Genomic DNA, 16280 nt, shown 5'->3' on the forward strand with positions numbered 1-16280 from the left:
ACACTTACTGATTTCCTTCTACTCTGCAGTTATGCACCATTTTTTTTATTTCTCCATAAAATGAAATCCCAGTAAAATACTCTGAAGTTTGTGGCTGAAACGTGACACAATGCGAAAACGATTAAGGGGTGTGAATACTTTATAGACCTCCCTTTTCGTTTCAGTTTTAGTCTCAGTAACACATAAATCCCTGTTTCATCTATTTGTTTCCCATCTTTTTCTCTTCCAACACTTTTTTCCGATTTCCGCCCTGTTAATGGAACAAACTTCGATAACGTCTCTTTCTCTCCTGAAGTTCAAATAATTTGATGTACATCAACGGCTCAGTTTCCCATGAAACGCTGATATTCTTATCATTGCAGCTCAGACGATGCTTCTTCCAACTGGTCCGACTCCTGTTACGTCTATCCCTCCCCCGAGGAGGAGCGACCGCCTCCCCCTTATCCCTCCTTCTGTTCCTCCTCCTATTCCTCCTCTTGCTCCTCCAACTCGTTCCCTCACCACTATAGCTACACCCGAGCACTGCAGAGTATGCGTCCCGCCGCTCCCACCCCTGAGTCCGTCGTGCCGCCCGGCCCGTCCCCTCCGCCACGCCTAGCCGGATGCAGCCCGCCCCCGCTGCCCTTCTCCCCGTGCCCGTCCCCCCAGCAGCTTGACGTCAACTCCAACCCCAAACCTAATTCTCTGCACCTGCCCAAACGGGCCTCCCTGCCCGACACCATGCATGCGACCCCGTCCGAAACGAATGGCTCCACCCTTTACATCAAACCCCCGCTCGTTCTTACCCGTCAAGACCTGTTCCTGGGCTCCCCTAAAACTCCCAACGCCCCTCTTTCTGCTCCCCCTCCGTGGGCAGCCTCTGCCTGTAGCCGGGAGAAAGGAGCCAAGCTGAAGAGGTAAATGGAGACCCAACTCGCTCCAACTTCCAACACGACTAACAAAAACCACAGAGCCAAAGAGGGACGGCAGTGAGGTCAGAGGAGGGTGTGAATAGGAGACCCTCTCCAGCTCTATTCTGTTTAGTTTCATTCATTTATGTGGTTTGCACCAGTCAGTCATGAATGCAGGGTTGCTGCATGCCTGGAAAAAATGGAGCAGGATGGTTTGTGTTTGATGTGTCTGCATAAGAATGGAAAACAAAAAGAAACAGTATTGAAAATATTTATGTTTGCAGACTTTTATAATAGTACTTCCATTGTTAAATCATGTTTCCTTCATTTATTTTTTCTTTCTTTCTTTCTTTTGTTCCGTCATGTTTTTTTAAATCCTGGCCTGAATCAAAATATCAGCAGTTTGTGGTGAACTTTAGTATTTCTCTTTAAAAATATGCTAAAAGTGGACAGCTCTTCTAAAATGAGCAATAATTTGGAGATAAATGTTTAACACTTCCATGTCAGTCAATGGGTTCATGAGGACACCAGAGTCATCATGGCAGTTAAGGGGTTACAAAAATGTGCGTGAATCTTGTTAAAGCTTTTTTATCTTTTCAATCTACATCCACCTCCATCTTTAATGCAACCGCCATGTTTGGAAATTTCATAGCCATTCATGTTGCCTGGATGTTCAGGAGACGGTTGCCAGGCAACAAAGGGAATTCAAAGCTCCCACTGAATACGATCACAACAGTGGGTGATCATGAGTCATACACCAGTGAGCCCAGTAGGTCCAGTCGGATCATAACGTCAGCGTGAACACGGAGGAAACACCAGATGAGGATAATATTAGTGAGGGAAGTCGTGATTCAGTTTGACATCAGAGAAAACACAAACGTTGTTTTACCAAAGGTTCCATTCTCAGCTTCGACAATCAGAGCAACGTTTAGCTGCTGGAAGTGAAAGTCTAGAGATGATCATCCGGGAGAATGTGAACTGGTTGCTCTCCGACCTTCAGGTTCTGCAAACGTTGGCATTCTGCCTGCACTCCTCTGTAAAAGTAAGAAAAATCCATTAAGCCAGCAGAGTTCATTGGAGATTTCCACACTGCCTGTGCAGCAGTGGCCACTCTGACACTTTGACATTAACCTGCGGTTCTTCTCACGTTACTCTGCTTATTATGGCTTATAATAAAAGTATAATGCAGCACCTCTCTGTTTTTGTCCTGCTTTTTTCCTGTAGCACTCTGAAAAACAAAGAGCTGTCTCCAGTGATTGGACAAAAGGGACTCCAAGGAGTAGTGACCCCTAGTGGACAGTCACAGCACTCTGAGCACAGCCCACACAGCCTGAGGAGAGGTGAGACTGACCTGACCAACGACATTCACTTTCAAAACTTTCTGCCTGAATCAAATACGCTCAAATAAAATCTGTGGATATGTGTCTGCACAGTGGCCCAGATTCAGACCTGGAGGTTCTGGGTCAAAAGGGTAACACTTTATTTGACAGGGTGTGCATAAGATTAACATGACACTGTCATAAACATATCATAACACCTGTTATGAACATGAAAGAGTCTTTATGAATGTCTATGACAATTGTCATGAAGTGTCATTCAGTAAATAATGACACCTTTAATGCAAAGTTGCTTTAAAAGTCCATTAAAAGTCCATTAAAAGTCCCAACTTTGCATTAAAGTGTCATTATTTGCAAAATAATGCAAAGTTGGCACTTTTAATGGACTTTTAAAGCTTTTTCATTTTTTTGATCATTCTCCCTGTAAGAGATTAGCTTGTTTTCAGTTTGATTGTAAAGGTCAAATTAAAGTTTAGAAATGATTTATCTTTTGAATCTTTTTACACTGCAACAGTACACTTTTCAGGTTCTCTTGTTGCTTCTTTGTTTCAGCCAAGAAGCTTGCCCCTATCCCCCCAAAAGGCCCTTACTGCCAGACAGGAGCCATGTCAGACCAGTCGACAGGTCAACCGTCTCCAGTCAGTCTGTCGCCCACCCCTCCCAGCACACCCTCCCCTTACGGCTTCAGCTACCCACAGGGTTATGCCACCATTGGTTCCCCGAGCCAGTCCCAGATGGCAACCACCCCATCTCTGTCTTCTCCGCCCTCGCTGGCAGGTACGCTCACCAAGCCCAGACCAACCCCTAAGCCTCCACGCCAGAGGCCCAACCTGCCTCCGCCTCAGCCCCCCTCCACACCCGGCACCAGCCCCCAGCCTCTGGAGCATTCATCCGGTCTCCTGGACGGTTTACCCCCTGGGGAAAGCATGTCCACAGGTAACGTAGCAGCAAATGTGACTGGACAAATTTGTGTTTTGAAGTCGCATGAAATTACCCAGTATACCTTAAATCTTTTTTTATTGTATTTTCAAATTTGCTTCACATTTCAAAATGTATTTGAGTTTGATGGCTTGTCACAATTGCAAATTTTTAGACTCTCTATACAACATAATATTCTTAGAAAAGGAAAGTCCAGATTTCATTGGATATAATCACATATTAATGCCATACTAATGGATAAACATAAACAAATTATTAAACAGGCTTAATATTCAGTGCTTCTTGGCTAAATAACTGGACTAGAGTCTCCAGTGTTTTGGCTTTCTATAAGTAAAAAGATGTAAAAGTTCCTTGAAGCGATTTTGGCTCCTTTTGTGTTGGACTTCAACTCTTTTGCTCTAGTCTGGCATCTAGTGGCTGTCCAAGGTTTTACATCAAATCTAGCAAACTCTAACCACAACTTTTTTGTTCATATAAATTGCATTTACAAGTGGAATTAGACAACGTGAGCTACATTGTAAAATACAAAACAAATAAATAAAATAAAATAAATAAAGATGACCAGTTATAACTTGCTGTGTTACCCAATAAAAAGAATTAAAAGAGTAAAAGAAAATCACATATGGGTTAAATCACATAGTGAAATCTTTAATGTTGACAGTATTAAACAATAGAAAAAAATTTATTTCCTCTCAGTGATATTCCTAAATTAAACCACAAAGTCTGATTTTCAACAGAAAATCAGTTATTATCATAATGATTATAAATGAAAAGATGAGAGATTTCTACTTGGAAGTGACAATATGTGAGACTCATTTTACCTTTAAAAGTTGTTTTAAATAGTATTACAGTTTCAAGCAGTAAAATTGTAAAGTTATTCAATGTTTATGTGTGACACTTTACAACAAGATTACATAAAATCCTCCCTTCCCATCTCTTTATACTGTCACTTTATGTTAAAATATTTAATAAAAAAATATCAGTGTTGGATAACCAGATCCTTCTAAGCACATTTTCTAGACAAGCTGATCTAATAATAATATTACCCTTCACCTACTTTTCTTACTCTGATCCTACGCCGTGGTTTCATCGCATCTCCACGCTGGTCGCTGTTGAACTTGATGTTCTGTTCATGTATTTATTTGTTTCATCTCCAGCAGATTTTCGTCCTGTTCAAATCTAACTCTTCCTTCTTGTCTGACTGCTCTGGCTGTCTTGAATTTCAGCTGTATGAGAGGCGAGGTTCACTATCATTCTAAGTGTCAGAGGGCGTTATTAGGGTAAGCAGGATTTCCTGTGATGAAGAACCTCTCCTCCTCCCGTCTCATCCCTCCGCCCCCTCCGCCATCTCACCTGAACATGGAGCCGCTGATGATCTCTTTTACAAGTTCATGCTGCTAAAGGAGGCAGAGTTTGGGTTTGGTTTCTCTGCTCTGCGGCTGCATAACTCAGTTTTTTATTATGTGTTTCACCTGTACAGCACTGCCCACACCTATTGGCACCCCTGGCGAAGACGAGTGAAGAATTCAAAAGGAAACATTCAATCGAAACACGTTTATTTAACGGGGAGGAAATGTTCCTGCATGTTTTCTTTTTTCCCTCCCGCTCACTAGTTTCATACTTGTTGTTTTACTCTTTTAGGTTTTCTAGAAACTTTTAATACTTTTGATAACTTTAGGTAATCGATGACTGTCTAACATCCCACTTTTCAAAATGTGAAAGACAAGCAAACTTCCCTTTAAAATAAGCCATAAATATGTTAAAATGGCTACCAAAACATAGCTTCTCACCTAAGATCGTCCATTTTTATAGTAAGAGCAATAATTAAGTTTAAAACAACTGGAACTGTTTTAAACTTAACAAGGCAGATGTTAAGAACCACTACTAGAGAATTGCAGCAGGAAGTGGGTTGCTGAGGTCTCCAAATTTCCATAACAGTTATTACATGCATTTCTTTTTCAAGAAAAAGCATTTTCTGTCCAACTTTAATTTTTACAGTCACCGTCATTTGTTTTGCACTCTGTGGCCACATAAAGTTATTCCAAGTGCCAGAAAAATGCATTTGAGCCACACTTTGAACATCCTTACCCTGTTCTAGGCAGACTGAGCTCCGAGGAAAGACCAAATATTCAACTCATTGCTGCAAACTTGTGAGGTTAGAACAATTATCCCCATATATTGGAAATCAAAGAAATGATTTATTTCCTAAGCTTTTCAGTGGGGCGTCACATTACTGTATATCTATTCATATCTTCCCCAGAGGTGCCAGTAAGAGTGGCAGATGCTGCTTTCCCTTTGTTTATCCAGCTGCTGACATTAAACACATTTTGTTGGCGTTTGCATGGAGGCTGAGAGCGGTGCATGTCCACCAATAGGAATCCTGCACCTTTCCCATCTCACGGTCTCCACATTCACAGCCCCGCTGACCTCCTGACCCTCACCACGCTGTCATCGCGCATCGCTGCCCTTTAAACACACTTCCTGTCCGTGGCGGTTTCTAGTCGTCACTCTGCGGACGTCGTAAAAGACGCAGCAGAGCAACAATTTCCCTCACGTTGATGTGCAGGATTGTACATCACTGTACTCTGATCTGATCTTGTGGGTTTTAGTCTTTGATGAACAGATAATAATTAAACTCTGACTAACCGAGTTGCGGTCACTTGCTGCAGGGATATGCTCTCAGAGAATATGGCAGGATTTGATTTGTGAAAGGAAGAGGAAGCTTGAAATCATGATAACGCTTTGTAAAAATGTCTAAATATGTCACACAGGCACCATTTGACAGGGAAATGAATTGCCTGTCAAATTTTGAATTCCACATTTTGGATTTTATCTGAATTCAAAATGTGGAATTGGATTTATTACACGTTGTGATATATCTCAGACATTTATTTCTGACATTTACGACTTACTTACTTAACTTACGGCTAACAAAAACCCAGTTCAGTTTCTCTAAAAGTTAAAGAATGTCATCACACCAGATGAAAACGTTTTTAATTAAGAAATGTAAGCCACAAAGGCGAATGCTAAAAAAGCTAGCGCTGCACAGAATGCTGGATCCAGATGTATTAAAGGAAAGTTTATTGGAAGGAAAAAGTGTGGATTTCTTCAATGCTAGAGTTGAGGTCAAAGGTCACTCAAAATCCACACCTTCCCCTCCATGCAGAAGCTCTGGAGTTCCAGAACCAACAGTGCAGACAAGACCAGCACCGCTGTAAAAGCTTCTTCTTCTTAACGACTCCATGCCAGGCCGTAAACTGCGCGCTGATCAGTCAATACAGTAAATGCTTTTTAATAAATCCTTATTTATTGGTCTTATCTAATATTTTCATTTCATAAGACGGAGCTGGGGAAGCGGAAACCAGATTTTCCGATTTAACAGACGCACGTTGCTATAGTAACCACACGGCCCCTCCCTACCGAGCTTCTTTATTCTTTCAGTCATTCATTCCACTTGTGATGACCCATTATCGTGTTTTGACGTTGATCAGGACGATCCGCTGCCTGTTTATGTTTGAGCACAGGAACCGTTTCTGCCTCTGCTCATCATTGTCGTCTCCTCTGTCCGCTCTGCCAGATTCCCTCTGCAACTTGGACATCCCCGTCATCAACATGGAGCTGGACAGCATCTTCGACTTGACGCACATCTCCCCCTTCAGGAACTCGGAGGCGCTTCCGCTGTCGCCAAAAAGCAAAGCAGACTCTGAGGAGGAGTCCGAAAGCACAGTGCTATGACCCTCAACATCACATCGTGTCCCATACCTCGCCCGCCCTGGGTCCAGAGGAACCCACATGTGAAAACAAGCGCCTCTCCTCAAGGAGCTTTCCATTTCATCCACGATTAGCATTTTACAGTTTCATTTCCTGGATTATTTTAAGATTTTTATTTTATTTTTTTTTTTGCCTTATTTAAATCACATGCAATATTGCCTTTAACGCCACGCAGGAGGCTGTCTGGATGCTGGAGGAATGGGAGTTCCTTGCTGCCGCCGCTGCTGCTGTGTAATGAGTGACGCAACATCACTGCTCGTTTCCCACACCGATTCATTTTACCCCTTCACTCCCCTCTCACTCCTCAGGGGTGTCCGTCTGAAATGCCTCGCTCGTGTAGTTCTGTCCAGCCTGAGCGTTCACTGTGAGTGTCAGTATGCGTGCGTGCGTGCGTGTGTGTGTGTGTGTGTGTGTGTGTGCGTGTGCGTGTGTGTGCGTTTTGCTAGTGTGTGACGTGACAATTGTACGACATGATGTTGCACTGTTGGTGTCGTGGAGCAAAAGTAGGAGTGCATTATTTTAGACCAGTAGGGCTAGTAGTATGTGCTTTTCTTTAAAAACAACAACAAAAAAATGACATTCAGTTAGGAGATCAGACACTGGATATTTATTGTTTATACAATATATTTTCAGAGCATATGAGATATTCACAATAGGGATCCAATCAGATCATATTTTGTATGAAGAGGAGAGTTATATAGGGGACATTTTCACTTTTAATGGATGCAGGCAGGGAGCTTGGAAATGTATGACATGCACACTGTAGTTTATGAAAGATGGAGAAATTCAGACTGATTATTTTGGCAGCAGTCAAAGCTGTGTGGGACCTTTTTATATTTCATTCCTCAGCCTGGAGAAGGTTTGCGATGACATGGATGTGTAGGACTGGTTTTATGACGCCTGGACTTTCCAACAAAGCTGCTGCAGTGCTAGAGCGGGACGCTGCTACTCCACTTCCACTGTGGGAGAAAACCCCACCGTCTCCGTGACGTCGTCAGACATGTACTCCAAGAACACATGGGAAGAGGAAAGAAAATGACGCCCGATTTCAAATGAGTTAACAAAATAACAGCTCAGCATAAACGCAGCTGTTCTGTGAAGGTTTGTTAGAGGATATTGATGAAATCTGGCTTTGATTGAAGAGAACCAGAAAGAAAAACACGAGGAGACTGGTTTCCAGAATCTGTAGTCAGATGAAACCCAAACTTTTTCATAAAAAAAACAACAAAAAAACAAGTGAGGTGTGAATCTGTCGATGTACATCTTCTTGAACACCCTGTTCCCATTCGTGCTTTGCTTCAGCAGAGAGAGAAAAGCTGGTCAGATCTGACTGGAAAGCAGGGTAGACGTAAAAAAGAAAAAAAGTATTCCTCCAGGAAGCGATCGTTTCTCAATAGCTGAGGGTCCAGACCCTCTGTACGAAGCAAACCATACAAACAGGCGACCTTCCAACGCAACATGAAACCAGATCTATAAAGGATTTGTTTAGCTCTAAGTAAATCTTTGCTAAAACGGCGCAGTCAGACTGAGGATCGATCTTCACGGACTCTCTCCGTTCGATCTGACTGAGTTTGAGTCTCTGGCAGAGAGCCTAAAATACTGCAACCGCAGTGAAACGTGGCTCTACAAAGGCATGTCTGAACTTTACAGATTTTGTTTATTAGTAAAATGTTTCAGATCCATGCATCATTCTCCTTCCACTTCAGCTATGTGGATGCTTTTCCGAGGCGTTGCGTCATGAGTGCAGCCGCCTGCATCATGATTACATTTACACTGCAACAGATTTTCCCAGTTCTAACAAGTCGAGCGCTTTGGGTGGAAGATAATGGGGGTTTTCACCCAGTATGAAGCTGGTACAGCTGGTTCTATAAAAATGCAGCTCTTTAGCTACATCATCTTAAACCATCTCTGCAGTGGATGCTTATCCAGCTGCAGCAAGATAACAAACAGCAGCAGCAGCAGCTCAGCACTGGAACCAGTTTGTGTTATGTTGCACTCCAGGCTTCATATGAGAAATAAACCAAGCAGTCTGTTGTCATATCATAACCAAAACAAAAAAAAAGACAGATCTGAAGCACCACCAGAAAGAAAATGTGCTGTATTTTTATGAATAAGCACATCTTTTTTTCTTTTTTTTTCATCACAGTGCCATTACACCTGCAGTTCCAGTTTATAGGAAACTCTGATGATGCTGATATTTTTTTGGGAGTTTTACTGGTGATCCAGAGGCAAGTGCAAAGATATCTGTATATTTGTTTATTTTGATGAGAGTATTTATAGATATACGTCTGAGTACGGTTTACTTGGTGTGAGGAGCTGTGAGTATTTGCGCTTCACGTGAATCTTGTCTGAGGATTTAAGAGGGAAAAAAAAATCACATATTCAGACACAGGACCAGATTTTTTCTGCTGCCGCATTAAAACTTGAAAATCAGTCAAACTGATGTAACGAGGTTAGGAACAGCAGCAGTTTGCCTTGCGGAGGGTTTCGTCGCGACCTATCCGACCTGTAGGACCTTTAGTTTCTGTCCTGAGAACGTCCACTGTGCTGCTCTGCCATCGCCTCTCGGTTAAGTGCAAAGTCACGAAATCGCAGGACTTTTGTAAATCTCGACGCGTCTGTACATATTTGTTCTGTACATATGGACAACGGGAAGAGTCGGATATATCGATATCGAAATCTATTCACATTTACTGAAAACTAAACGCGCTGTACATATATGATTATAATGTTGGTGGTTGTAGCACAATAATGTCACATTTACACATCAGATGTTGGCTTCTCTTTTCTACATGGAGGCGTAGTGTTTGTGTTGCAAACTTCCTGACCTCTCAGTCCTGCTTTTAGCTTTATAGGTAGAAAAAACAGACGACGCCACATCTGTTTTTGTCTTTAGCTGCTTGCTCTGACATGATGCAGCACGACGTTTAACTGGATGATACTCAAGTTATTTCAGCCATTTTGTTTCTTTACATTTGAATGTGTACATTTTAGTTCTAATTATTTACACTACTTGACAGGAGAAACTGCACCTGTGATCGTGGGATGGGTCATAGCACCTGTCAGCACCTAGCGCTTCAATTTACATTTTAATTCCACCGATGAAGGGAGTCCAAATGGTTACAAGATAAAATACAGTTTCCATAAATCAACCAGTGAAGAGCAGATGTAAAACATGACATAGCATTTTTATTGAATCAACACTTAAAGGTTCATTTATCTTACAGTTCAGTTCAGAGAGACAGTTTGAAATAGTTCAGCTGTTCATGGCTGTCAGTTTCTCCATCGTGGTTTACTGTTAATGAAAACCTCAAATTCTGTTCTGTTCTCAGAAAATTATAATAATACAACAGATCAATAAAAAAAAGGATCAAAAGGGTTACTGTTTTAGATACAACTCAGTGTGGCTCTTTTCCTTCCACTCAACTTTCCATGAATGTGCTTTGCTTACAGGACTCTGCATATAATTTCTAATTTTTTTACAACCCCAGCATTGTAGAAAATGTTTACAACCCCAGCTTTTGTTTTAACTCCCTAGTGGCCGTTATATTTTGTGTTTTGAATTGTTTTTAATCTGCTGCCATGTCACAACCGATCAGATCCACCAGATGAATTAGCATAATCCAGCATTAATAAAGTAGTTTATAATTACTAGGAGAAAAACAAAGAAATAACTTAGCAGCCATTGTAGTTGGGCTGAGGTCTATCTGCCCCCGCTCTGTGTCGTTTCCTGGTTCACCTGCGTGTTTTTTACCAAATGATTTCAGAGCACATCAAACTCCACATCCCACATAGTTTTCAGCTTTTTGAGCACTGATATATATATATAAATATATATATATAAAGCCTTTTTCTACACAAACAGGTGGAATGTACAAACAATATTCACCTCAGAGGTTGCGACGGAAGCAGACGCGTGCGCGTCGTCCACGTAGTTTCATGCGTCAGACGCATCATGAGCAGTTTTGTGGGACGAACTTCAACATTGTCTTTTGTGCATTGTCTCTACAGCATGCTTTTTCACCACGCCTATGAAACACGTCTTATATTTGGTCCTATCTAAATGTGCTTGTATTTATTTTTGATGAGAGAAAAGATCAGGCTTCACAGGAAGTAACAGTCAGCGCTGCCCTTTGCCCTTTTCTTTTTTTAGCGAAACTCCTCGTCAGTTCTCAAGTTATTCAGACGTTTACTCCTCATATGTTCCACCTTGTCATGAAAAAGCAAATCGGCTTAAAACAGAGACCGAGATCCTTTAAAAAAAAAACAACAACCCTGTTTAGTACTGGACTTTAATCTACTGGAACGCTGTATATCCTAGAATAATCCAGTTTAGTGTGTAGATTACACTGTGGTGCATGCAGTCATTGCAGCCAAAATACTTATTCTTTTTCTTTCTTTTTTTTTTGTTTCATTTTGCAAAGGTTCAAGTTATACGTTAAGGGGCCAAACTGAAACGGAAAAAAAACAAAAAAAAAACATTTGATCCAATCTTTGTGTTAAACTGTAGTGATGCTGTTGACTCTCAAAGTCTGGAATAAAAAAAAGGAAATTACATTTCTTTTAAAAAAAAATATCTTCTTTTATCTCTTGGTCACCAAGTGGAATTCAGTGTAAGACGGGAAAAAATTTAAAGATTAATCATCCGAATGTTGAAACTATTAAACTTGTTTTTATATTAATCATATGTCCCTTGTTTTTGTTGCAAACACATTTAAATCTCAGATTTAGCATATAGTTTATAATTTAGCATAATATAATTCAGAAGGTAAATATCAGTCCAATGGACAGAAGCAGAACATGATGCACTTGATTAAGTTCTGGGAAATAGAGCTGCAGCGTTTCACAGCTTGTTTAATGTCTTCAGTCACATCCTGTCTATTTATATACCAACAGATTATTGACAGATCGATTTGTGTCAGATTAGGACATTATAGATGACCTGTTCCTCCTGTGAAAAAGTTCCTTTTAGTTGCTTTACTATAGAATATCATTTGGCGGTGAAACAATAACAGCGTGAACTGAACTGAACCCATCTGTCAAAAAAGTTACATTAAGACGCGAAGTAAAAATGACGAGCTTAGCTTTCAACCCTTGGAAAGAAAGGTAAAATAAATGTTAAAATTATCACTTGATGTGATTTAAAAACAGTGTTACATTTATTAAGTTAAGTTTCCAACATGCTCTCTCATTTTAAACACAAACATTCACTGTGAACTGGATGTTTTTCATGGCGCTCAGACAGACGGAGACAGCTGGAAGCTCTAGAAGAAGGACCTGAGATTGACTTGTCCTGTTGAACAACAACAACAAAGTAAAATGTTAATATTCTTCCTTTTTTATCTGTGGTCATACTTTACAGTTAATATGTTTTTTCATATAAACCTAAAGTTCACACTATTGAGGTGAATGTTATTTTCAGACTGAGAATGAAGCTCCTCTTACCAAAGTCAATGCAAATGTTTAAGGGGCTGTGGTACATCTGCAGGTACTGCTGAGGACTTAAAAGTTCATCTCGGTCCAAAAGCTGCTCCAAAACCGCCGGAGGATTCAACAACTCTGGTTTGTTATCCAAGATGGCGCCTGGAAGTTCCTGGAAACGCAATCATGCAGCCACAACATTGCAGTGGCATCCAGAAGTATCCATAAGCCTTGAACTGTGTCACTTTTTGTTGTGGTGCCATTGAATAACTCTGGAGGATCTGCAGGGATCCACAGCTCAGGTGTGAGAGTCTTTACAAGCCACAGATATTTGTTGTGTTTTCCCCAAAATTTGTATTTGAAGAAATGCTGAAAACACATGTATTACCTCCCTACCAGTTTGTAATTATGAAGTTTGCGACTGTAACATGACAAATTGAGTACATACTTGCTATATCTTCACATTAATGTGATCTCTCAGAAAACAAAAGACCAACCTTAGAAGTTTTTAAATGCATAACCAGCTCCTGCAACTGCGTCAGGACGCGGCAGACCACCGTCTCCACGCTCTCCTCCACTTTTTCAAGCGTGGTGAACAGCGGGTTCTGATTTATCTGATCTGCAGTCAGCACCTGCAGAAAGACAGGCAGCTTCAAAACTACACACACAAAGGTGACAGCTAAAGAAAAAAAAAAAACCTGAAGGTATCAGCAGAAACATCTCTAAGCACTTCAAGGGAAGAGATGAAAAGAGCTCACCTTGTAGCTCCATTGCTGGAACTGTCTGCCTTCCAGACTATGCCACATGAAGGCGACCTTAGCTTCCAGCAATTTGCTGAAAAGAGAGTTCGTAGGCCTTTAACGCAACATAATGAAACGTTCTCAGCAGTTTGTCCGCAGCAACAAAATCATTTAAATGTCCATCCGCCTGTGTGCAGCTGTAATTTCACATTAGTGATGACAAACTGAAGGCGATTTCAGTTTTACTCGTGTTGGGCTGCTCTAGTCGTTCTAGCAGAGCAACTCAAGGGAAAGTGATACTGGCTGCTCAGTCAGCTTACATTTAGCTCCTGAACTCACTGATGGCTGCTAACGTTTGTCGATTCCTTCATGTGAAGTGTGTAGATTTTATGAATCGAGCCAAACCTTAATGTCTTTGTTGTGATCTTTGCTTCATCTGGTGCCTGCAAACCAAAGGAAGCTTTGGCATCAGGCCAGACGCACCTAACAGAAGTTTATTTCAAAACTATTCATTCAAACGAGAAAATGTAAATTGTCTCCAAACGTCACCTTTGGAGTGAATGGAGGTCTAATATGTGTGATTTAAGCTAAGCATTAATTCGGGCCTCAGAGGTTTGTTAGACGTAGAAAGCAACTTGGGGAACGATGATCCTGACACGTTCTCGTTAGCAAACATTAGCAAAGGGATGGTTACCAGTCCGGCTGCTCCTGCATGGCTCGGAGTTCGTTCAAGAAACAATCCAGCAGATATTCAGATGCCTGTAAGACAAACACAGTCAACTACATGTACAAATCTGACAATCTGACTTTGAGCTGGAAGCAGAACTTGCCTCAATGATGTGCAGCAGACAGGTGGGATAAATGAGCAGCAGCCCTGTGATCCCACAGCCCAGCCTGTGCTGTTTAGTTAACTGAGTGATGAGATTTTCATAACGAGCTGCTCAGAAGCAAACGAACAAACAAACAAACGGCGGTTTGTTAGGCAGCACATAAAAACCGACTTATTGTAAACACACAGCTCCGCTGCTATCCCAGCTTTTATTGTTGGTTTTCTACTCCAGTAAATGTCTAGGAATTTCGTCAGCGGCTCTCATAAACGTCGATGAACGGACATTTACACAAGGAGGTGTAAAAACACTCAGGCAGCGAAGACGGGACAGGAAAAGAAAAATGTCCCTCTGGGTTTTTTCTGCACAGACTAGAATGTAGGGCTATTCGTTTGTTATATCACAAGGAATATCGTCACATTATCAGCCCCCCGTGAGGAAAACTGAATTAAATTGGTATCAGATAATTAAAGTGTCAAGCTCTGTAGCTGTGAGGTAATTGGTGGCTGACCTCCCAGTTCTGTTCTATCAGCAGCATCACTGGGGACTTGGGCTACCATTGTCAGCTGCTGCAGCACGACCTTCTGCAGAGAGAGAGAGAGAGAGAGAAAATGAAGAGCCTTCAGAATTAGCCAGCTTGTTACCTGACAGTGTCTGTATTAATAGCTTTTTGACCTGTTTAAGAGTAAAAAGACACAAATTTGTTTAATGAAATCCATGGGGAAAAAACCCAAACTGTATACAAACCACATCTTCCTCCATCTTTTCCTTCCTCATCTGGTATAAGAAACTAGTCCCAGTCTCCTCTTTTGCTTCTTCTGCCTCCATTTTCTTCATCACTTGTTATTCCAGCCTCATCTCTGTCTGAGTTTCGCTGAAGTAGCGACAGAGCGAAGTCTCATTGAGCTTTGCTGTTGTGTGTTTCGACAGCTTACACCCTAGAAACCCATTGTTCTCCAGGCCCTATAAGACCAAGCCTGCAGCTTTCTTCTGTGACTCTTTCTCACCTCATTCAAGGATAACCTTGTGGTATAAACGCTGGAGGTGAAGAAGAGGAGGAGCTGGATATTCAGAACAAAATACAGCAAAGACCTGCTCTATAAAGGTCTCACATAAGTTTTAAAGGTGAAGAAAACTTTATGGAGTCTAAGGAAGACGGCAAACAGGCCAGAAATAAAACTGTGGAGATGTTTAAAGCAGGGTTAGGTTATAAAACCAGTGCTTCAGGCCTTGAACGTCCATAATCTGAAACTGGAAGAAGCATGATCAATAGTTACCGTCTGCCTAAACTGGCAGAGAGAACGTTGATAAGAGAAGCAGTAAAGCTGCTAGAGACTCACCTTTGCAGAAGTATCTAGTATAGAAAAGTAGCTTGAATTATTATTTTCAGTATACAGAAAGCGGGTAAGTGCTTTTAACAATACAGTACGATGTATGTTACGAATGTGTCCTAAACATCCAATGTGGCCACTGTGCACTAGCACTGTGCAATTTGCAGGAATGATCTTTTAATTTGTATTTATGGCAGCTTTGTGTATTAAATGTGATGTCACTTCCACGCCGAAACTGTGACTTCCGAGACAAATAAAACGAAGCATTTGCGAACTTTCGGCACAAACCTCTGACTTTCTGCCGTAAACCACATCAAACAGAGTTACTCTCTCTTCGTCATCCTCCATGGCGTCCCAGAAGTTTGAAGGAAGACTTTGAAGCTCCCAGGAAATACTCAGCACAGCCGAGCTAGTCCTCCGTTACCAGGGTAACGTGTTCCCGCAACATGCGCTCTGACGTCACGATGTAAGAATAAACGTTTTAGGGTTTTTTTCTTTTCTTTTCTTTTTTTTTGTCTGTTTTGTCTTTTGTCTGTGTTTGTTTGTTTTTACTTAGTTGAAAATTATATCTATACATAGAAATAAAATTATACAGCAACTAATATTTCGGGCTAATTTCGGTTTGTGAATAAACTTACTGCTGAAATTTTATCTTGAAATATAGGAGAGACCTGCTACATATTCGCTAGCTTAATATGTAAGCTCTTCATTAAAAAAGACGAAACACTAAAAGGCAACTTCTTTCCATTTCTTTTGACTGTTTCCCTTTTTTTTTTTTTTTTTTTTTTTTTTTTTTTTTTTTTACATCCCAATCTGTCATATTTACTTGACTTGACGTTGTATTGCAAATCTGAAATTTAGCTCTTAACCACATCCTTCAAACAACACAGTCTGTGCTGTTGGATTACCAGTAGATGGTGCTATTCTAATAAACTTGTGTCTTATGCGCAATGTTGCGCAGTAGTAATGCGCATGGAGCAGGTGCACTGGTCCGCCCTAAATCTGAATTATTTTCTGTAAAAAA

The 16280-nt window shown here is 41.1% G+C and overlaps 2 protein-coding genes across 7 annotated transcripts in view; one reads left to right on the forward strand and one right to left on the reverse strand.

Moving 5' to 3' along the window:
• The window catches only part of LOC103152326 (rho GTPase-activating protein 44-like), an 83147-nt gene extending 71943 nt beyond the window's left edge, over nucleotides 1-11204 (forward strand). For 2 of the 5 annotated variants that reach the window (XM_016661064.1, XM_007572748.2), the window contains 3 exons: nucleotides 2115-2230; nucleotides 2780-3163; nucleotides 6744-6901. In XM_016661064.1, coding sequence (XP_016516550.1) covers nucleotides 2115-2230; nucleotides 2780-3163; nucleotides 6744-6901 — 658 coding nt within the window. Of the gene's footprint in view, nucleotides 1-362; nucleotides 897-2114; nucleotides 2231-2779; nucleotides 3164-4392; nucleotides 4447-6743 lie in introns of all 5 variants that reach the window. The other 3 variants (XM_016661059.1, XM_016661057.1, XM_007572755.2) reach the window with 3 other exon arrangements.
• A 153-nt stretch (nucleotides 11205-11357) lies between these two features.
• On the reverse strand, nucleotides 11358-15716 carry tex47 (testis expressed 47). 2 transcript variants are annotated; one of them, XM_007572786.2, is made up of 8 exons: nucleotides 15545-15716; nucleotides 14437-14509; nucleotides 13929-14035; nucleotides 13793-13857; nucleotides 13117-13192; nucleotides 12856-12990; nucleotides 12383-12530; nucleotides 11358-12230 (listed from the first exon to the last, which is right to left on the reverse strand). In XM_007572786.2, exons 1-8 carry the CDS (start codon nucleotides 15602-15604, stop codon nucleotides 12202-12204), a joined length of 693 nt encoding a protein of 230 aa, XP_007572848.1. In that variant the 5' UTR covers nucleotides 15605-15716; the 3' UTR covers nucleotides 11358-12201. The 2 variants fall into 2 exon arrangements, with proteins under 2 accessions (XP_007572848.1, XP_007572839.1); XM_007572777.2 differs by lacking the exon at nucleotides 15545-15716 and adding an exon at nucleotides 14673-14963.
• Nucleotides 15717-16280: the final 564 nt, after the last annotated feature.

Source organism: Poecilia formosa, unplaced genomic scaffold, assembly GCF_000485575.1.
Source record: "Poecilia formosa unplaced genomic scaffold, Poecilia_formosa-5.1.2 Scaffold7, whole genome shotgun sequence".
NCBI classification, from domain to species: Eukaryota; Metazoa; Chordata; class Actinopteri; order Cyprinodontiformes; family Poeciliidae; genus Poecilia; species Poecilia formosa.

Bases quoted from the DNA above. Each gene is read 5' to 3' on its own strand.
- tex47 (XM_007572777.2), bottom strand. From the start codon at position 14,762: ATGAAGAAAATGGAGGCAGAAGAAGCAAAAGAGGAGACTGGGACTAGT. The intron at 13,858-13,928 runs GCAAGTTCTGCT...TTTGTCTTACAG, and splicing joins GTCTGCTGCACATCATTGAG to GCATCTGAATATCTGCTGGA. The intron at 13,193-13,792 runs GTAACCATCCCT...CTCTCTTTTCAG, and splicing joins ATGCAGGAGCAGCCGGACTG to CAAATTGCTGGAAGCTAAGG.